The sequence below is a fragment of the Pristis pectinata genome, chromosome 1 (genome assembly GCF_009764475.1).
Source record: "Pristis pectinata isolate sPriPec2 chromosome 1, sPriPec2.1.pri, whole genome shotgun sequence".
Lineage (NCBI taxonomy): Eukaryota > Metazoa > Chordata > Chondrichthyes > Rhinopristiformes > Pristidae > Pristis > Pristis pectinata.
The window spans coordinates 68,105,560-68,127,212 of NC_067405.1; the positions used below are offsets into that span (position 1 = coordinate 68,105,560).

At 44.9% G+C, this 21,653-nt stretch overlaps 1 protein-coding gene across 2 annotated transcripts in view; it reads left to right on the top strand.

Moving 5' to 3' along the window:
• The window catches only part of cdk15 (cyclin-dependent kinase 15), a 43,181-nt gene that overhangs the window by 16,514 nt on the left and 5,014 nt on the right, over nt 1-21,653 (top strand). Inside the window, exons 7-14 of one of the 2 annotated variants that reach the window (XM_052019834.1) lie at nt 1,980-2,042; nt 3,220-3,343; nt 4,610-4,730; nt 5,746-5,839; nt 7,102-7,165; nt 8,359-8,407; nt 16,375-16,514; nt 17,069-17,195. In XM_052019834.1, the coding sequence (XP_051875794.1) occupies nt 1,980-2,042; nt 3,220-3,343; nt 4,610-4,730; nt 5,746-5,839; nt 7,102-7,165; nt 8,359-8,407; nt 16,375-16,514; nt 17,069-17,112 (699 nt within the window). In that variant the 3' untranslated portion in view covers nt 17,113-17,195. Of the gene's footprint in view, nt 1-1,979; nt 2,043-3,219; nt 3,344-4,609; nt 4,731-5,745; nt 5,840-7,101; nt 7,166-8,358; nt 8,408-16,374; nt 16,515-17,068; nt 17,196-21,653 lie in introns of those variants that run through there. The other variant, XM_052019824.1, reaches the window with a different exon arrangement.

The window sequence follows — 21,653 nt, forward strand, 5'->3', positions numbered from 1 at the left end:
CACCTTTGACATATTGACCATTCCCAATTTTTGGTGCTCCTCTATTTGGGAATGAACATTCCCAATGTTCTCCGGTATTCCAACCATCCAGTTATTAAATTCCTTCTTTGAAAATGGCTCTTTTCCCTAACTGTCATTGCGGCAGAGTTGAAATCTCCTGTCAGAGGCAGTTCTAACGCAAGCCCCCTATCTTTTGTCAAATCTGTCATATTTCATCACAACACAAGTGGAGGCTATTTGGCCCATTAAGTCTATGACAGCTCTCAGTGCATTTCTTCAGACCCATTTCCCCACGTTTCCCTGTAACCTATTTTCTCTCTGGCATGTTGATCAGATCCCTACTACTTCCATCAACTACCTACACTGGAGGTAACTTACAGTTGCCAATATAAAGCACCAGCACATCTTTGGGATGTGGGAGGAAACCAGAACACATGGGGGAAAACCCCATTGTCACAGGGAGAATGTGCAAACTCCACACAGACAGCACTGGATTGACCCTGGGTCACTGGAGCCATACAGCAGCAGTACTGGATTTTGCAGGACAGCGTTGACTGCAGATGTTGCAAATCATCTTGGAGAAAGTGAAAGAGATTTTACCCCTTGCAGGAATTTTCTGGACCTTTGTGTCACAGTGGCTTTGCTGCTTTGCGTGATTTCTCATCACACACAATTTTCCAATCCTTGTGTCCTCTGCCACTCTTATCCTGGCCTTTGGCAGCCAAGTTTTTCTTTTTCCTGAGCTCTGGAATCCCTCCCTGATCACTCAGTCTCTCTCTAAGTCCTTCTTTAAGAGGCTCTATAACCTCTCAGCTAAGTCTCTGTTTATCCATCCTAATCTCTCTCTGTGTAGCTGTATCACTTTTTTGCTTGATGTCATTCCTTTTACGCTCCTTACTTTAACACAGAAGAGGGCTATTTGGTCCATTGAGTCCATGCTGGCTCCCAGCAGAACAAGCCATCTGTCCCATTTTCCCTCTCCTTATTTTCCTGTAGCTTATACCCTCCCATGTTCATCAACTCCCTTTTTTGTTCTTTAACCACTTACTAATTTACAGGAGCCAATCAACCTTCCTGGACATATTTGGGATGTGGAAGGGAACTGGAGCAGGTGGTGGACGCACACAGCCACGAGGAGAGTGTGCAGACTCCATGCAGATGGCATCCAAGGTTAGGACTGCGGCATGGAGTCATGCAGCAGGAGTACTAATTGCTGCACAGTGGTGCTACTCATGGGGATGGATGAGGCAGAGGAATTTTATTTAACCCAGAGTGAGTGGAACCAACAGCTGATCTGTGCCTATGAATGGGGATTTCCAAGTTAAGGCTGAGACCACACAGAGATTGATAAGGATGTTGAAATTGACCCTAAGGAGCAACAGAGGACCCCATGAGTGGTGTGGACTCTGTGAATATTGGGTGGATAGGGTTAGTTGCAGTTTGTCACAAGTGAGAATGGGGAATCAAGTGGGAACTGTATCAAGGTTGTCTTAGAGCAATCAACCCAACCCTTAGGGTGAGATGGGAGCATGTCACAGTGCACAAGGAAGTGACTTGTGGAAGGACAAGTGTGACATTAAAGGGAAATGTGGAGTTGAATACAACGTTGGCATTGAGTGGGCAGGTTTTATTGAAAAGACAAGAGAGTTGGAGTTTGCAGCTTAACGTTCTTGGCAGAATTTGTATAAAATTGCTCCACAGAGGCTGACAACTTATATAGGTGAGGTGACGGAAGTAGAAAATATTGAAGTTAATATCACCTACAGTTGGGAAACTGTTGGAATATTGCTAAGCAATTGGACAACAGGGAAGCATATTTGTGGAACCTATTTCAGTAATATGTCACCAGTATTTAGCAGCATGATTAAGGATTTGCTCAGTAACATTTGGAGTCAGTGGCAGTTATTGTGCAGCAATATTCTAACTGAGAGGCCTGTTTTCCTTTTGGTTCCTGATGTTCCATGTCTTGTTCCCTTCAGCAAACAGACCTTGCCCAGTACATGACCCAGCATCCAGGAGGGCTACACACACACAATGTTAAGGTAAGAGGGGTTCAGGAATCCCAGGCCCCTGTTTTACCACAGCTGTTAATCATTCCAACACTGTCTGGGATCAGCTGGTGTTGGGCGGTGTCTAGGATCAGTTGGAGCTGATCACGCTCTGTCCCTCTATTCATGCTGGTCACTCTCTGCCTCTGCTGTTTCTGGTTTCCCTTCACTGTCCTTCCGGTGTCCCTGAGCTGCAACTCCCCCCCGGCTGGTTTATCCTCCCTGAGGTGCAGTACCCAAAGGTGAATGCACTCGCCCCGATGGAGTCTGTTGGTGGTTCTGAGGAGCAACCTCCTTCTGCTTTCATAGTCTCTGAGGTTGAAGGCCAACGCTTCATTTACCTCCTTGAATACTTTTATCCCTTAAATTATTGTTGTAAATGCCTGACAGTTCACATATTTGTTTAGGGAAGGAAATCCTAGGCCTGACTGGCCTATGTGTGGTCCCTTCCCACTCGTATCTGATTGGATACCAACTTCCTCCTAAAGTGCTCAGTTGCATCATCGCTTACAGTTCATTGGGAAATGTCATAGAATCATATAGCATGGAAGTAGGCCTTTTGGCCCATTAAGTCTGTGCTGACCCTCAAGCCCCCATTATGTCAATCCTATACTAATCCCATTCTATGCTCCATATTTTACATCAACCCACCACCCCCCCAGGTTCTACCATTCACCTATACACGAGGATTCTACCACTCATCTATATCCCAGGGTAATTTACAATGGCCAATTAACCTACCAACCTGCACATCTTTGGGATGTGGGAGGAAACCAGAGCGCCAGGTGGAAACCCACATGGTCTGTGCAAACTCCACACAGATAAGATCAGAGGTCAGGATTGAACCTGGGTCTCTGGAGCTGTGTGGCAGCGGTTCTGTTGGCTGTGTCCCTGTGCCTCCCCATCCTGGCACCATTTTCTGAAGTTTGCTAGCAATTGTCAGCTTTTGTTGCAATGCTAGTATGGTTCTCCTGAGAATGATCAACAAAAAAGGATGTCTAGTAAAATATGTTCTTGTCACTGACGATCTGCTCAGCCCAGATGTGACTGTTCCTCCATTGACTGTTACTCCATTTTCTGGCCACTCTGCAGGCTGACCTTAGCTCTGAGTGTGAGCAGCTCTGGTAGTCCACTGCTTCCTGTGTTCAAAGCAGCTCTTCTTCTCTTCCAGCTCTTTCTCTTTCAGCTGCTGCGCGGCCTGGCATACATCCATCGCTGCCACATCCTGCACCGCGACCTCAAACCACAGAACCTGCTCATCAGCTGCGTTGGAGAACTCAAGCTTGCGGATTTTGGTCAGTATGCACATACCCTTAGTGGTAGCAAATTAACGTGCTGGAGGGATGGGCTTTCATTGAGAGTTAGTGAACCAGAAGGATGGGATCCAGAGAGGAGTCAATGAGTTGTTTTCTCCATTCTATCCTCTGGAGATCAGTGTATTCTCAGAGTGTCACCAAACCAATTTCTGGGCCTTTGTGCCCCTCCCATTAGCTTTGTTCATGTTAAATCCCAAGTGCTGGTTGAGGCTCAGTTGACTGACCCAAAAGATTGTGCGTTTCAAGTATCATCTGATGCTCTCATTCATTACTGGGAAAGTGCTGCAATTTTGGAGGTGTCATTGTTCAAGTGAAACTTCAGATCATGGGACTGTTCATTTGTGTACGTAAAATAATCATGGAAGTATTTCCTGAAAGAGAAGGTGATGTCTTGGGTTAAGGGTTGGTTGGTTTCTCTTTTGTCTTACTAATTTAATTTCATTAAACCAGTTTATCTGGAACTTAGCACGTTATTGTTTCTGGGAGCTTGTCGTGGGCAAACAGCCTGTTACAACTCCTGCACTGGAACTGTGAGAATGCTTCCAATGTACTTTATTGGCTCTATAGCAGTTCAGGATATCCTGAGATTGTGAAAGGGACCTTGTAAATCCAACTATTTGTTTCAAGTACAAAAATACAGTTGGAAATCAGAAATGAAAGACAGAAAGTTCTGGAAATGCTCAGCAGGTCAGGCAGCATCGATGGAGAGAGAAACCTGCCTCCTTCAGCTTTCTGGTGAGCTTGAACAATAGCACCTCATCTTCCAACCAGGGTCTTCTGGGCTCAACATTGAATGATTTCAGATAATAAGCATTTTCAATATTTTCTTATTTCACTCCACTTTCCCCTGATAATTTCAGATAAGTATTTTGCATTTACACCTCCTCCAGACTAACCTTTCTGCTTCCTATTTACCATCAACTATCACACTTTTTGTCATTTAGCCTCTCCTGTCTTTCATCCTACCTCCGGTCTTTTTGTTCTCTCCTTCCTTCATCACCTTTGCTGCATCTTAAAACTGTTCTTGTTTATCTTTTCTTATTTCTGATGAAGGATCATTGACTTGAAACATTAACTCTGTTTCTTTCTCCACAGATACCGCCTGACCTGCTGAATGTTTGCTGTTTTTGTTTCTTCCAAGGACAATTGAAACTAGCAATCTCACCACTCCATCATCTCCGTTCTTATAGGCATCAGTGCCAGCCAACCTCCGTCTCAGCCTGTTCTTCTTTATTTTGATCACAGGATTGGCGAGAGCAAAGTCTGTGCCCAGTCAGACATATTCCTCACAGGTGGTGACCCTGTGGTACCGTCCTCCAGATGTTCTTCTAGGGGCCACAGATTATTCCACCGGCCTGGATGTATGGTGAGAACGTCGAATTTGCATTCTGGGCATAGGCTCCAGCTACTCGGAGGGCTACGGAATGCTAGAGTCAGATCAGAAACCATGCACTTCCTGGAGGGTGGGGTGGGAGTCATTGGAAGCAAAGTCCACTCACTAGCAGTTACTTGTGGAACAGCAGTATATTCAGTCGTTCTATTCGATCATTACTGGTCTATATTTTCTACCCTGGTTCCCTAACCCTTAATCCCTTTCGGATTTTCTGCATTCTTTGTATGAATGAGGGGTCTCTGACTTCATCTCCGAACAGCTTAGGTCCGGGTTTAACATTATGCCCTCCCGTTCTGGGCACCCCCCACCAGAGTTTCTCCCCAGTTACTCGTTCAAATCCTTTGATGATCTTAAACACCTGAATCAGGTCCCTGTTTAATCTGCTACACTCAAAACAACACAGAGCTAGTTTGTGCAAAAGTCTGAGGTAGGAAACAGCATCTTCACAGTCTAAGCCCATCTTCTCGTGGAACCTGTTGCCTTACCATTGGTTTGTTTCCCATTTTATGAGGGAATTCATAACTTCAATAACATCAGCCCTCCCCCAGCCTCCTGTTGGAGTGCTACCACTTGGGGGTGGTTTCTGCTCTTTCCTGAAGCAGTGCTTGGCTGCCCACTGTCCCCTGACTGCATCCCTGCAGCCACCCTCCTCTCCCCTCCCCAGTCGCCCACCACCACAGCTGTTTGGTCTATATGGTAATTTTCCATTTGCAAATCAGGACAATGACTACTTGCAGCTCAAGGAAAACATTACCCAAGCCAGGTGGGTGTTGCAGGATAAGATTTAGTTGGGGGAGGAAGTTGAGGTGGCTGTCCTTCCAGGAACACTGAAGCTAATTCTAGAGTTTGGTCGAGAGAAGAGGTGTGAATCTTGGGCCTTCTGATGTGTTGGTCTTGGTCACAAGTGAGTGACTGGGTCAGCTGCTGTATACTTACTGTCATTAGGTGATGAATATTACAGAGACTTGTCCTGCCTTGTCCTCTGTAGGGGCGCTGGCTGTATATTCGTTGAGATGATAGAAGGTTCTCCGGCTTTCCCTGGTGTGTCTGATATCACGGAGCAGCTCCAGAGAATCTGGGCAGTAAGTAAATGGGCTTTGATGTCACAGTGAGAAGACCCCTCTCTGCAATGGGAGTTTGAACCCAGCTCAGTCTGAGGGAGGAAGTTACTGTCCACATGGAATGCCTTCGGCTCCTGGGGTAGCAATGGATAAGGGAGGGGTGGTAAAGTTTTCCTTTTCTTGAGGTTCACTTTATTTTGCCATCCGGCTGTGTTACCCTGGGTGCAGGGGACACGGTGGTGTCAAGGGCCATGGTGGTGTCACTTGACCATGATTTGCATGTGCACAGGAAACAGCCATCTGGCTCCACAAGAAAATCTAGGCACCAGAAAGTCCTAGGTCTCTCTGTTCTACAACACTCCCCTGAAATTCATCAGAGCTCTGAGGAGTGTTGTAGAACAGAGAGACCTCGGGGTACAAGTACATTGTTCTCTGAAAGTGGCAACACAGTTAGACGGGGGTGAAGAAGGCATTTGGCATGCTTGCCTTCACTGGACGAGGCACTGAGTGCAAGAATTGGGTGTCATGTTACAGCTGACATTGGTGAGATTGCAGTTGGGGTACCGTGTGCCGCTCTGGTCACCTAGCTCTAGGAAAGATGTGATGAAGCTAGAGAGGGTGCAGAAAAGATTCACAAGGATGTTGCTGGGGTTGGAAGGCTTGAGTTATAAAGAGCGAGTGGATAGGCCAGATTGTCTTCCCTGGAGTGGAGGAGGCTGAGAGGTAATCTTTTGGAAGTTTATAAAATCATGAAGGGGACAAATCAGATGGTTTGCCACAGTCTTTTTTCCCAGGGTAGGGGAGTCTAAAGAGGGTATAGGTTCAAGGTGAGAGGGGAAATATTTAAAGGGGATCTGAGAGGCAAGGTTTTCACACAGAGGATGATGGGCATATGGATGGAGTTGTCGGAGGAAGCGGTAGAGGTGGGTACAGTTACAATGTTTAAAAGACATTTGGACAGGTACATGGATAGGAAAGGTTTAGAGGGATATGGTCCAAGTGCAGACAAATGGAACTATATCAGGTAGGCACCCGGGTCGACATGGATGAGTTGGGCCGAAGGCCCTGTTTCTATGCCGTATGACTTTATGAGCAGAAGGGTAAGAGACTCTCCTTCAGGCCTTGTGTACACTGAGCACAGGGAAGTGAGACCATGACTGTGGCGACCCCTTGTAGCTTGATTGTTGGCATAAAAACTTGGGTGTGGGTGTAAATGGTGTGAGATGGCAGTAGGCGGAGCATGTGCTCTGCTCTAATGTTGACCATGGATTCTCTGTTTGCAGGTCTTGGGTGTTCCCACAGAGGAGAGTTGGCCTGGAGTCACAGCCCTCCCAAACTACAGAACAGGTGCATGTCCCAAAATCACCTGTCAGTTCATGGTCAGTCGAATGAGGGGGTGGGGAGGTTGGCAGGAGAGTGTTGGGTCACTCTGGAATAGTATATTGGAGTTATAAAAACAGGAAGTTTAGAAATACTGAGCAGGTCAGGCAGTGTCTGTGGAGAAAGGGAGAGTCAGAGCTAATGGTTCAGGTCAATGACATATCGTCGGAAGGTTCTGTTGGAGAGGAGGTACGAAAGTCAGGTAGATGACGATCTATAGGGGTCAGTTGGGAGGGCATGATGCATTGGGTTCCGTCTAGGGGGCAGGGATGTATCAGGCTGACTGGGAGTGGACGTTTCAGGGTCTGTCTGGGTGGTTTGCACTAATGTCGATCTGAAAGACTGTGTATTGAGGACAACCACGTGGGAGCAGGAAGAAATATAGTGGTGTCATTCTGAGAGGGCTTTACGGGATCAGTCTGGGGAGTGATGCATCAGCAACGGTTTTTGGAGAATGCTTTATAGGGGATAGTCTGGGAGGTGAATAATTGGGAGTCAGATAAGTGAGATGCATTTTGGTCTATCTGAAGGTGTATGGGATCTATCTGAGGATGTATGGGGTCAGACGGAGTGCTGTCATGGGGCCATTCTGGAGCATGATCTATTGGGGTTGGTTTGGGTAATGATATATCATCGGCTTTGGTGTGTTATATTGGGGTCAGTCAAAAGGTGATGTATCAGGGTCAGTCTGGACGTGATGTTTTGGCGTCAATCCATTGGTAATGCATCAGGGTCAGCCTTGGCAACTTGTTTTGAGATCAGACTAAAGGTGCTGTATTTGGGTCAATTTGGGTGTGAAGTTTGAATTCCATCGAGGGAGATGTATAGCTTTTGACCGGGGGAGATCTTTTGGAGTCACTTTGCGGTGATATTAGAGTTAGTCTGCAGTTGATATCAGGGGTTGGTATATATTCAATTTGGACATTATGCATTGGTAATGGGGAATTCTGTGGCATAGTACAGAATGGGGATGCTATTTTGGGTTCAGACTGGAAATGAGGATCTATGTGTAGGCACATTTAAGGGCATGTGTGTGGGAGATTCTGTGTGGAGTCCTCTGAGGAGGGGTATGCGGTGGTAGTATATGAAGGTTTACATGTGAATAGCCTCCCTTTTGGGGGGTGTACTAATGATGAAGTCTCACTCTTATCTCTGCACAGAGCACTTTTTACCACACCCACCTCAGAAACTTGGCCACATTTGGAAAAGGTAAGTGCTCTTTGATGTGAGCTATAGTGTGTTGTGAAGGAGTAGTCCCAAGCCAGTGTAACGAGAAATAATGCCCCTTGAGGTTCTCCACACCTCTCCCAGCTCTCACTTTAAGCCCTTCACACTGTTCTAGTTTTATCTGCTCTTGGGTTAAAGCAGAAAGGACAATTGAAAATTCTGCACTTGCTCTAGACCCCTCTCTTACTTTAGAGAAATAAAGGACTGCAGATGCTGGAATCTAGATGAAAAACACTATGATGCTGGAGAAACTCAGCAGGCCAGGCAGCATCCGTGGAGAAAAGCAGACAGTCAACGTTTCGGTCAGGACCTTTCTTTAGGACTGAAAATAGGAAAAGGGAAGCCCAATATATAGGAGGGAAAAGCAGAGCAGTGATAGGTGGACAAAAGAGGGGAGGTGGGGTGGGCACAAGGTAGTGATAGGTAGATGCAGGTAAGAGATAGTGGTGTGAGGGTGAGGAGGGGGCGAGCAGATCCACCGGGGGATGGGTCAAAGGTAAGGAGAGAAAGGAAAGAAAAGGGGTAGAAAAAAAGAGAGGCTTGGAAAGGGACGAAGAGAAGAAGCATGGGGGGTGGGTTTGTGGGGAAGGGGTGTGGGATTACTTAAAGTGGGAGATTTGAATGTTCATACCTGAGGGGATACCTTGAGGGAGATGACCTAACTGATGTCTACACAGTTTGGTGTTAGTATCTGATGGACTTCATCTCTGGAGAATGTCACTAAGAGTCAGGATGAGACTTCTTGGAAAAATCCCAGACCCTGCAGAGTATAACACCCATTAGATGCTTCTTTTCCTCCTTCCTCTGATCTTCTTGTTGAAAGTCTAGACATTTGCATCTCAGCAGTGATCCAAGATGCCCAAATAGAGCAAGATTGGACTAAGACTGGCCTAGACTTTATTCACATTTATATCCCAACTGAGGGCTGGTGTCCGATTGAATGATTGATGAAACCTTTGAAATTAATGTTGAGTTGGTTAGGCAGTAATGTGCTTATTTGAAAGAAAGAGTGCTTTTCCTTGAACCCCTGTTGAGCTTCATTGATACCTTGTAGGAGATGAAGGACAGAGGTCAGAAGTGGGAGGGGATGCAGAGTTAAAATTAAAGGATGATGAAGCCCGGAGGTACAGTATACTGTGTACTGAATTGAGGCAATCCACAAAGCAGTCACATAACCTGTTGTTTTCATCTCCCCAGTGTGGAAGAGATAAGATTGTGAGTAGCAATGTCTGTATATACTCAATTGACAGTATGAGTGACTTGCTGTTTCATGTGGAAGGAATGTTTGGATAATAGAAGCAGAGAAGGCAAAAAGGAAGATGTTGCATTTCTACTTCGCCTTGCACGTTGGTGTGGGATGGAAGGGGTATTGGGTAATTCGAGAGTGAGCCAGGATGTCATAGGGAATGGTCCTATCAGAATGCTGAAAGGGGAAGGGATTCAGGCAAGGATGCATTCAATGCTGGAGCATGTGGAAATGGAAGAGGATATATGGAGGCTGGATAGGTGAAAGCTGGCAGAATGAAGGATGTTTTCTGGGGAGAAGGAGGGGAGGAGAAGAATTGGGAGAAGTGCAGGGAATGAAAGATTAAGAGCCCCGCCCACTCTTGGCCTTACCCAAATTTAGATCCTTTATTCCTATTCCTTAACGCTGCTGAACACCATAATCACACAAGAATGCTTTTCCACCTGGTGACCTTCGTTCCCTAAATGTAAATCCAGGATTGTGTCCCTGTCTCTTGTTGTATTTGCTATGTACTGGCTTAAGACTTCTCCTGAATGCAAAGTAGGAATTCTTTACCTTTTATGCCTCACTTAAGAGAAAGGGTAAATGTCATCAGAAGCACTGGTGTGGAAGGTAACATCATCATATGTAATGCAGTGGAGAAAATGGAAAAATGGAATAGACTCCTTACTGGGAATGAGGTTTGAGGAAGTGTAGCTAGGTAGATGTGAGAGTTTAAGTGGGCTTACAGTAGCTATTGGTTATTAGCCTATCTCCAGAAATAAAGATGGGTATATTCAGGAAGGAAAAAGTCAGAGGTGGACCATGTGAAAGGTGGAAATTGGTGTGAAAGTTGATTATGATCTCAATAAAAACAAAATGCTGGAAAAACTCAGCAGGTCAGGCAGCATCTGTGGAAGGAGAAGCAGTTAACATTTCAGGTTGATAACTGTAATTAGAACTGATAAAGAGACGGAGTAAATTAGTCTAGGGAGCAGAGAAGGTGAGGGAGGGCAGTGGGTGGAACAAAGGGAATGTCTGTAATGGAGTGAAATAATGTAGCCATGAAATGGGAAGTTAAGCTTCTTTTCTGTAATTTAGTGGCTACATTTTTTCACCCTATTACAAACATGCCCTGTATTTCCATCTATTGCTCCCCACCAGTTTCTCTGTTACTTTAACCAACATTTTCTCTTTCTCAGTTCTCAGAAAGGGTCTTCAACCTGAAGCGTTAACTGTTTCTCTTTCCATAGATGCTACCTGATGTGCTGAGATTTTCCAGCATTTTCTGTTGTTGTTTTAAATTTCCAGCACCCCAAGGTTTTTTTTAAAATTTGAATTATGCTTTTTCTTAACGGGATGAGGGCAGAAAGCAGCACTGCTGCAGTCATCAATGTCCTGGGAAAAGAGGCAAACAAAGGCAAATATGTTTGGAACAGTGTTCTTGGCATAGGAATGATTCAGGCATGTTCCTACAGTTATACCTTTTGGTTTGATGAACTAAGTAATTGTTCCATTAATGTAGAGGAGGGCATTGGGTGGAAACTGCCTTGGCCTCCATTTAAGATTAAGATTTCTTTATTAGTCACATGTACATCAATACACACAGTGAAATGCATCTTTTGCATAGAGTGTTCTAGGGCAGTCCGCAAGTGTCGCCACACTTCCGGCGTCAACATCGCATGCCCACAACTTTCTAACCCATACGTCTTTGAAATGTGGAGGAAACCGGAGCACCTGGAGGAAACCCACGCAGACACAGGGAGAACATACAAACTCCTCACAGACAGCGGCCAGAATTGAACCGGGGTCAATGGCGCTGTAATAGCGTTTCTCAGACCATCCTGGGAGAGGATGGAAGGGATAATTAATTGGGAGGATCATTCAATGGGTTGAACGAGAAAAAAAGGGCCAATAACACTCCTGAGAATGTATGTTAGAGCTCCAAACATGATAGAACAAGGTTATAGACAAATTCTTTACATGCAAAAATATACAATGGTAACCTTAACCACAAAATGTTAACTAGGATACGGTTAGCGTGAAAGGTATAGAATTCCTACTTTGCATTCAGGAGAAGTTTTAAGCCAGTACATTAGCAAATACAATAAGAGACAGGGACACAATTCTGGATTTCCATTTAGGGGATGAAGATCACCTGGTGGAAAAGCATTCTTGTTGTGTTCAGCAGAGTGAAGGAATAGGAATAAAGGATTTAAATTTGAGTAAGGCCAATCTTAATAGGCTAAGAAGTGACTGAGATAAAGTGGATTGGATCCAACTTTTTAATGACAAATCTGTTTTGGAGCATTTGAGAAGGGGATTAAAGACATTCTGGGTGGACGTGTTCCCTCAAAGCAACAGAGTGAGGCTGCCAAGTCTAGCATCACAAGACCATAGAAGGCAGAGTGAGGTGAAACATGCAAAGCCTATGTCAGGTACCGAGAACTTAATACAGCAGAAATTCTGGAGGAATGTTGATAGAGTAGAAATAAAATTAGAAGGCCTGCAGGAACTGAAAAAGCAATCTATAAATAGAGGCGGATCATATCTGTTAGGCTCTAATGGAATATTTTCCAGCAATCTTCACAAAGGAAGGAGAAAATGAAAATGTTATAGTTAAGGAAGAAGTGTGTGAAATACTGAACATGATAAGAAGAGTGCAAAAGGAAGCATTTAAGGTTTAGCATCTTTGGAAATAATTGCTGTGCCCAGATAAAATAAATCCCAGGCTGTTAAAAGAAGCAAGAGATAAAATTGCAGGGCTTTGACCGTCATTCTTCAATCCTCCTTGGCTAGAGAAGTGGTACCAAGAGGATTGGAGAATTGCTAACATTGTGCCATTGTTTACAAATGGAAGATGTGATAAACTGGGTAATAGCAGGCCATTTAGTTTAACTGCAGTCGTGAGCAAATTGTTGGAATCTACCCTTGGGGACAGTATGAATGCTCATTTAGAACCACATGGATTAATCAGGGACAGTCAGCATGGATTTGTTAGGGAAGATCTTATCTGATTAACTTGATCTAATTTTTTGAGAATATGACAAGGATAAGGCTGTACATTTGATGTAGGCTGCATGAATTTCAGTAAGGTTTTGCATGCCAGACTGCTCAATAAAGTAAAATCCCAAGGGATCCAAGGGAGAGTGGCAAATTGGATCTAAAGTTGGCTCAGTGACAGGAAGCAAAGGGTATTGGTTGGAGGAGTTTTTGTGACTGGAAGGCTGTTACCAGTGGGGTTCCACAGGACTTAATATTCAATCCCTTCCTTTTTATTATTTGTATTAATAATTTAGACTTAAATTTACGTAAATTTAGGAATGTAGAGAAGTTTATTGAATGAGGGCCTGTTCTTGTGCTGTATTGTTCTTTGTTCTATGATAGAAAAATTGCCTATGTGGTTGACAGTAAGAATCATCCCAAAAACCTGTGGGTTGATAGGTTAATTGGCCACTGTAAGTTGTTCCTAGTGTGCAGATGAGTGGTAGAATCTGGAATGGGCAGAAATGATGCGAGTGTGAGGAGATTAAAATGATTTTGTGTGGGATTAGTGTAAAAATGGGTCCTGTTGGTCTGTGTGGACTTTATGCTGAAGGGTCTGTTTCCATGCTTATTTCTCTGTGAGAGGGAAAGAACTACATGAACCTAAAAATGGCCTGGTCAATTGGGCAGAAGAATGACAGATAAAATTTAATCCAGAGAAGTGAGAGTAATGCATCTGGGGAGGTGCAACAAGGCAAGGGAATATACGGTAAATGGGAGGAAGATGCGAAGTCTGGGGGAACAAAGAGACCATGAAGTATACAGCTACAGATACTTAAAAGAAGCAGGATGTGTCAATAAGGTGGTTAAAAGAGCATCCCAAATTTTATTAGCTGAGGATAAAACGTAAGAACAGGGAAGCTCTGCCAGAATTTTGTACACAGCTATTTGGCAACAGCTTGAGTGTTATATGCCGTTCTGATTGCCGTATTACAGGAAAATTGTGAATTTGCTGAGAAGGTTCAGTGGAGATTTATGGGACTTCTCAGGACTGAAAGATTCTTACTATGAGGATAGATTGGATAAGCTAGAGTTGTTTTCTTTGGAAAAGAGAAGGATGAGGAGGGACAAAATTAGGATCAGGAGTGGGCCATCTGGCCCTTTGAACCCACTCCACCACTGAGCAAGAAGATGGCTGATCTTCTGCCTCCGTTGTCTGCACAATCCCCATATCCCCTAATTCCCTTAATATACAGAAATTTACCAATCTCTGTTTTGAATAAACTCAATGACCAAGCCTTCCAGATAAGAGAATTTCAAATATTCACCACCCTCTGTGTGAAGAAATCACTCCTCGCCTCAGTTCTTACTGGCCTAGCCCTTATTCTGAGACTGTGTTCTAGACTTCTCACCCAAGGAAAACATGCTCCTTGCATCTACCCTGTCAAGCCCTGTGAGAATTTGCATTTCAGTGAGATCAGCTCTCATTTTTCTACACCTGGGAGAATGCAGCCCCAGACTTCTTGATCTCATATGGCAAGCCTACCATCCCAGGCACCAGCAACAGGTTTCTGACCCTCTCTCGCCTCCCTCAGACAACATCATCTCTGGAAATTTCTCCTTGACTTTCAACGCCATTCCCAAATCTGTGCAACCCATTGCAACTCCTTCCTGAGACCATAAACAGAATTGCCCTGGTAGCCCCTTCATTTCAGTCTGGGATGAGGGAATTTATAATGAATAAGGAAAAGGCAGAAAATTAAACAAACACTTTGTGTCTTTTCTCATGGAAGAAGTCATTAAAAAATCTGCAAGAAATGCTAGAGAACCAGAAGCTAGTGAGAAAGGAAATTAATATTAATTTAAAAAAAGTACTGGAGAAGTTGGTAAAACTGGAAGACAATAAATAGTAGGTATCCAACAATCTACTTCCCAGAGTTTTGAAAGAGATTGCTACAGAGATGGTGGATCCTTTGGTTGTCAGCTTCCAGATTTCCACGGATTCTCTGGAAGACTTGCTGCAGATTTGAGGGTAGCAAATGTGACTATTTAAGAGAGGAGGGAAAATCATGATTGACCAATGTATTGGAATCCTTTTAAGATGTGATTGGTAGAGTAAATAAGGTGAAGCCAGTGGATGTGGTACACTTGGATTGTCAGAAGGCTTTCGATAAGGCCCCACATAGGAGGTTGCTGAATAAGGTTGCAACTCATGAAATTTTGAACAACATACTGCCGTTAATTGAGAATTGGTCTACAGACAGATTGCGAACAGTGAGAATGAACAGGTCTTTCTTGGGTTGGTTGTTTATAACTAGTGGTCACTGGACAGATAGTTGGTTGGGTCCCAGCGACTCATAATCCATATCAACAACTTGGCTGAGGGGCCAAATGTCATATTTGCAAGTTTGCTGACAATATTTAAACTAGGTGGGGTTGTTGGTAAGTGGAAGGATGTAAAGAGGTTTTGAGGGGATACAGACAGGCTCGGTGAGTGGGCAACTAGGAGCAAATTGAATATGATAGGGAAAAATGTGAGGTTATTCAATTCAGTGCATGAAATAGAAAAACAGAGTATTTGTTTTAAATGGTAACAGATTGAAAAATGTTGATATCAAAGGGATTTGGATGTCCTTGTATACAAATCACTGAAAGCTAAAAAGCAGATGCAGTGAGCAATTAGGAAACCAAATAGTATGTTGCCCTTTGATACAAGAGGATTTAAGTGCAGGAATAGTGATGTCTTACTGTAACATATAGGTCCTAGGTGATATTGTAACAAGTATTGTATGCAGTTTTTTGTCTCCTTACTTAAGAAAGGATGTACTTACCAGAGAGGGGGCGCGAGGAAGGTTCATCAGACTCTTTCCTGGGATGGTGGGTTTGCTAGGCAGGATGGCGTTGGGTTCCCCAATCAACAGCAGTGCCACTGTCAGCAGGAAAAATGGCAATGTAAAGGTTAGACTTGAGACCACATCTCTTGCATTAAAGTCACAATATAATCACATCATAAAACAGAAACTTGATGAATGGTCAATGGGTCAGCCAGAATCTGTGGAGAAAGAAACAGAGTTAATGTTACAGGCCAATGACCCTTGCGCATTAACCATAAACATTAACCCTGTTCCTACCTCCACAGAACCTATCTGATCTGAGTATTTCCAGTGCTTTGTTTTATTTCAGATTTCCAGCATCTGCAGTGTTTCACTTCTGGATATAAAATATGGTTATGTGGGATTGCTACAAGTTCAAAGGAAGGGAGTTCCTTTATTCCCACAAAAACCTTATAGGAACAAGTGACAGACTTGGAATAATTACCTCCATCTGACTGTATTTCCAACTCTGTCTTCCTCCTAGTTCTTTATTTTTCTTGATCTCTTTTTTTCCTCTTTTCTCTTTTCCTTTCTCTCAATCGTACCTTGTTTTGTCTCTTTCATTTCTCTCACCTTTCCCTCTCTGCCCACCTGAATCTTAAGCTGCAGAGTTTCTTCCGTCAAACTGTCTACTTCTGGAAGCTCCTTTAAACTAACCTGTTGTATGCAGCCTTTGCTCGCCTGTTCCAATATCTCTTCATGTGCCTCAGGGTTGCTTTTGGCCTGGATATCTCCTGTGAAGTGGCCCGAGATGACTTTCTGTGTTAAGGGCAGTATATTAAACACAATTAATAGTTTGGGTGAGTGCTGATTATGCATCAATGCTGTGTTGGATCCATCAAAGGGCTGTGTGTTCCCTTCTTCAGATTGGGTCTGGTTCCACGAGCAGAGAGCCTAACTTCGCAGCTCCTCCAGTGCTATCCACGGGACAGGAGTTCTGCAGAGGATGCCCTTGCACACCAGTACTTCAGCACTCTGCCCCCTGCGCTGTTCCAGCTCCCTGACAGTACGTACACATTAATTCCTGTGCTAAACCTGTCGGTTTCACACCAACTACGTAGATTTGCTAGACTGCTGAGTAACAAGGAACAGGAAGGGTGACAGTGAAGATGTGAGCAGCGAAGGAAGCTGTCACACTATCGTGACCTGTCACGCAAGCATTCAATTGCTCAAAAAAATAGCAGGACAATTATAATAACATTGGGCAATAATCATATAAATAGTAAGTAATTCATAACAGTAGGTCACTAACCAAGAATAAGTGAAAGACAGCACTGTGCAATTAACGTTACAGGTAGGTGGGGACGTTCGGGTCACTGTCATGGTGTGACGGAGAGTTAGTGTGTTATCCATTGCATGTAGTGCCAGTGTGTGTCAGCCTCAGTGCCATTCCAGCTGTCATTACTATTCAGGGTGCCTGTACCAGATCATTTGCATTAACAGTGGCTTCTTCATTGATATGGAAACTTGCTAGGAATGGCAGCGAAAGGTGGGGGTATGGTCAGTTCAGGATCGTGTCAGAAACCTGTTTGGCCCATCAACCTCTCTAACTCATTGTAGTTTTAGTTTCAGGTTTCCCATCTATTCCACAGCAGCGGTGGTGATGAGGGGCCCCTTGATACAATCTCGGCTCCAATTCCAAAATACCCAATCCAGTGATAGGGTTTGGAGCTGGGATCAAGAGAAGAGCAAGTTGCAGGATGCACTTGAAGTGTTGAAAGGCTGCACCCAGTTTATTGATTCCTTCCCTGGTGTGCTGCCAGAGCTATAATGAGTGGAGGGATGTGCCATTCCCAACAACGAGAGAAAGGAGCCGGGGCAGAAACTAAGAAGAAGTTCCCACTGAGGTCAGCAGCAGGTGCTTAGTGCTCTGCTCCTACGAGCAGCACAGGAAGTGGTTCAATGGCCTTACCAGGCAGGAAGGGTGAGTGCACTTCCACAATCACCTACACTCTGCTGTCCTTATCACTACAACGCCCTCTGCGTTTTGATGCTTCTTCCATCGTGTGTTCCTCAAACCACTTATTTTACACCCATCTCCCTTTATCCATGGAGTTAATCACATCCCCACTTCTCCATTCATTGCTGTCATTTTCATGCCTTGCCTTTCAACACACCATTACAAAACAGTCTCCATCAATTAGCTGATCAATTACTTTACATTTCTTGTCTCTTCCCTTGCAGCTGGAGAACACAACATCAGGGAGATGCTGAGAGCTGGAGGTGGCCCTGCGACCATCCACAGCCTACAAGTGTAGGAGGGGATACTGGAGATCAGTGGAACCTCAGCCTGCCTAGTCAGAGGCAGGATGGTGGGGAACTCCAGGCTGATGATACAATTATTTATTAGCGATGCACACATCAAGCAACATTCAGTCACATTGACTTTATTTCAACAGTGAGTGAAATATGATCATCTACAGAATAGTACAACATATTCTTCCCTTGTCAGGACTAATTCACCTCTTCTCTCTCTTCCAGAGCCTTCAAGTGTGCAGCCGGTGGGAGTTGCTGACAGTTCCTCAGGAGCACTGTAGCAAGACTTGTGCAGACCATGCACCAGCTCAGACACTCTTGTGTCATTGGGACCAGTCAGAGGGCTGGCTGAGTCTTCACCTGGTGACCAATGTTTCACAAGTGAGTGGGAGCAGATGGTGGAGTTGGTACAAGGGAGAGTCTGCAGTGGAGGAGACATCATTTCCAAGCTCTGCTCGTCTGGACACAGTCGATATACTCTTTGGGCAGCAGCAGAGAATGGTCTTTCAAGCACATTGATGATACCTGCAGAGAAAATGGAGGAGTCTGTTTCAAGCATTGTATTCACATTGCACAGTTTTGCTGTCATACATTCTCCCATGGATAGAATGGCCAGCTCTGTGGAACATTCAACACTCCACTCACGGGAACCCATTCGCTCCTTGGCTATGGTCCTAACTACTCTTGATGCTTGTATGTGTGTTGCCTTCAATAGAATGACAGCTACCTTTGCTTGGCCTTGTAATGCCATGTTCATCCGCACCTTAAAGCTCTCCTGAACACCAATAGCAATGAGGAACAAAAGAGCACAGAGAGGCGTAATAGTAGAAGGGAATATGGAATTTGGTAAATTGGTTTATTATTGTCACATGTACCGAGGATTGAGGTAGTACAAGGTAAAACAATAACAGAATGCAGAATAAAGTGTTACAATTACAGGGAAAGTGCAGTGCAGGTAGACAATAAGGTACAAGGCCATAACGAGGTAGACTGTGAGGTCAAGAGACCTTCTTAACGTACTAGGGAACAGTTCAATAGTCTCTTAACAGCAGGATAGAAGCTGTTCTTGAGCTTGGTGGTGTGTGCTTTCAGGCTTTTGTATCTTCTGCCCGATGGCAGAGGGGAGAAGAGAGAATGTCTGGGGTGGGTGGGTCTTTGATTCTGCTGGCTGCTTTACCGAGGCAATGGGAAGTATAGACAGAGTCCATGGGGGGTGAAGAGGCTGTTTTTTGTGATGTGCTGAGCTGTGTCCACAACTCTCTGCAGTTTCTTGCAGTCCTGGGCAGAGCAGTTTCCATACCAAGCCGTGATGCATCCAGATAGGATGCTTTCTATGGTGCATCGATAAAAATTTGTGAGGGTCAATGGGGACATGCCAAATTTCTTTAGCCTCCTGAGGAAGTAGAGATGCTAGTGAGCTTTCTTGGCTGTGGCATCTACTGGTTGGACCAGGACAGGCTATTGGTGATGTTCACTCCTAGGAACTTGAAGCTCTCGACCTCAGCACCATTGATATAGACAGGAGCATGTGCACCGCCCCCCCTTCCTGAAGTCAATGACCAGCTCTTTTGTTTTGCTGACATTGAGGGAAAAGTTGTCATGACATCATGTTACTAAGCTCTCTATCTCCTTCCTGTACTCTGACTCATTGTTATTTGAGATTTGGCCCGCTACGGTAGAATCATCTGCAAACTTGTAGGTGGATTTAGAGCAGAATCTGGCCATCGTGAGTGTATAGGGAGTAGTGTAGGAGTCTGAGGACACAGCCTTGTAGGGCACCAGTGTTGACAATAATCATGCTGGAGGTGTTGCTGCCTATCTTCACTGATTGTAGTCTGTTGGTCAGGAAGTCAAGGATCCATTTGCAAAGGGAGGTGTTGAGTCCCAGGTCTAGGAGTTTGGAGATGAGTTTGCTTGGAATTATAGTATTGAAGGCAGAGCTGTATTCAATAAACAATAGTCTAATGTAGGTGCCTTTACTGTCCAGGTGCTCCAGAGATGAGTGTAGGGCCAGGGAGATGGCATCCGCCATAGACCTGTTTCAGTGGTAGGCAAATTGCAGTGGGTCGAGGTTCTTTAGGAGGCTGGAGTTAATGCGTGCCATGACCAGCCTCTCAAAGCACTTTATGATGGTGGATGTCAGAGCCACCGGGTAGTAGTCATTAAGGCACGTTACCTTGTTTTTCTTGGGTACAGGATGATAGTGATCTTCTTAAAGCAGGTGGAAACTCAGATTGAAGCAGGGAGAGGTTAAAAATGTCTCCAAATACCACCACCAGCTGGTCTGCGCAGGATCTAAGGACACGGCCAGGAACACATCCGGGCCAGGTGCTTTCTACAGGTTCACTCTCTGGAAGACCAGTCTTCAACAGTGACTGTGGGTTTGGGTGCATTGGAGGCTGTCGGGGTGGGTGGTGACATTCCAATCCTCTTCTGTTCAAAATGTGCATAGAATGCGTTAAGCTCATCATGAAGGGATGCACTGTTGTTGACTATGCTGCCTGACTTCATTTTGTAGCCCGTTATGGCACATAAGCCCTGCCACAACTGACAGCTGGTCTGGGACTTGATTTTGGGCTGGTATTGTCTCTTGGCATCCCTGATAGCTTTATGGAGGTCATATCTTGATTTCTTGTATAGGTCAGGGTCATCTGATTTGAACGCCACAGTCCTGGACTTCAGTAGGGAGTGGATTTCCTGGTTCATACATGGTTTCTGGTTTGGGAACACCAGATTGTCTTCTTTGGTACACAGTCCTCAACACACTTTCTGTTAAAGTCCGTGATGGTAGCGACATCCTCATCTAGGCTGGCAGCTGAGTCTTTGAACATGGACCAGTTCCACTGACTCAAAGCAGTCACGTAGAAGCTCACCTACTTCCTCGGACCTGCACTGTATGACTTTCTGTACTGGATCCTCACTTTTCATCTTTTGTGTGTATGTAGGGAGAAGGAGCACAGCCTGGTGGTCTGGTTTACCAAAACATGCGTGGGGGGGTGACTTGGTAGGTGTCTTTGATAGTTGTATAGCAATGATCAAGGGTGTTTGGGCCCCTGGTGGGAAAGGAGACATGCTGGTAGTATTTTGGTAACATACTCTTGAAGTTGGTCTGGTTGAAGTCACCGGCAATGATGAAGAGGGCCTGAGGGTATCCTGTTTCAAAGCTGTTGACCACGGAGTAGAGTTCATTGAGTGCAGGCTTCACATATGCTGCGGGTGGGATGTAGACTGCCGTCAGGATAGCTACAGTGAACTCTCCAGGACCATCACGTCCGAGCACCATCAGGAGTTGATTGGGAAGCAGGCCCCTCCACCTCTAACTTTTCCTGAGGACACTGTACACTCCATCTGTTGAATTTGGGACTTCACTTAAAGAATTTTAGTTCCTGTCACCTCCTCCAAACCCCAACAGTCATTTCTCCGCGTTCCGGTGAGTGAGTTTGTCTCTGCACAAGTGCAGCTGGAACAGTCTTTAGGAGGGCCCTCGCTGGCTTCAATGCCCAGGGGATGTCAGCCAACAGCATCTCAGTGGTTGGAACTGGAGTCAAATGTCTACCTCTTCCTCTGCTGGAGGAAGCAATGTTCAGGAATGGTGGAAAGGAAGGATGAAGATCTGTCATTACACAGATGGCTGGGATAATGTTCCATTATTTGTTTTAGTTGTACAAGCAGTAACATTTTTAGCCACTTTCCGTTTCCAGTCTATTCCTGGGTTCTGTGTGGCAATCACCTAACTTGCTTGATGGTGAATGCTGAGATGTGAATTGATGGGTCCCCTTTGGTCATTGTGCAAGCAGTGGTTAGTTGTTCGGCGGACGTCCTTGTGTCAGTGAGAGTGGCAGGGTGGAGAATGACCATTGCATCTGTCGTGACATAGGTCCACTGGCGC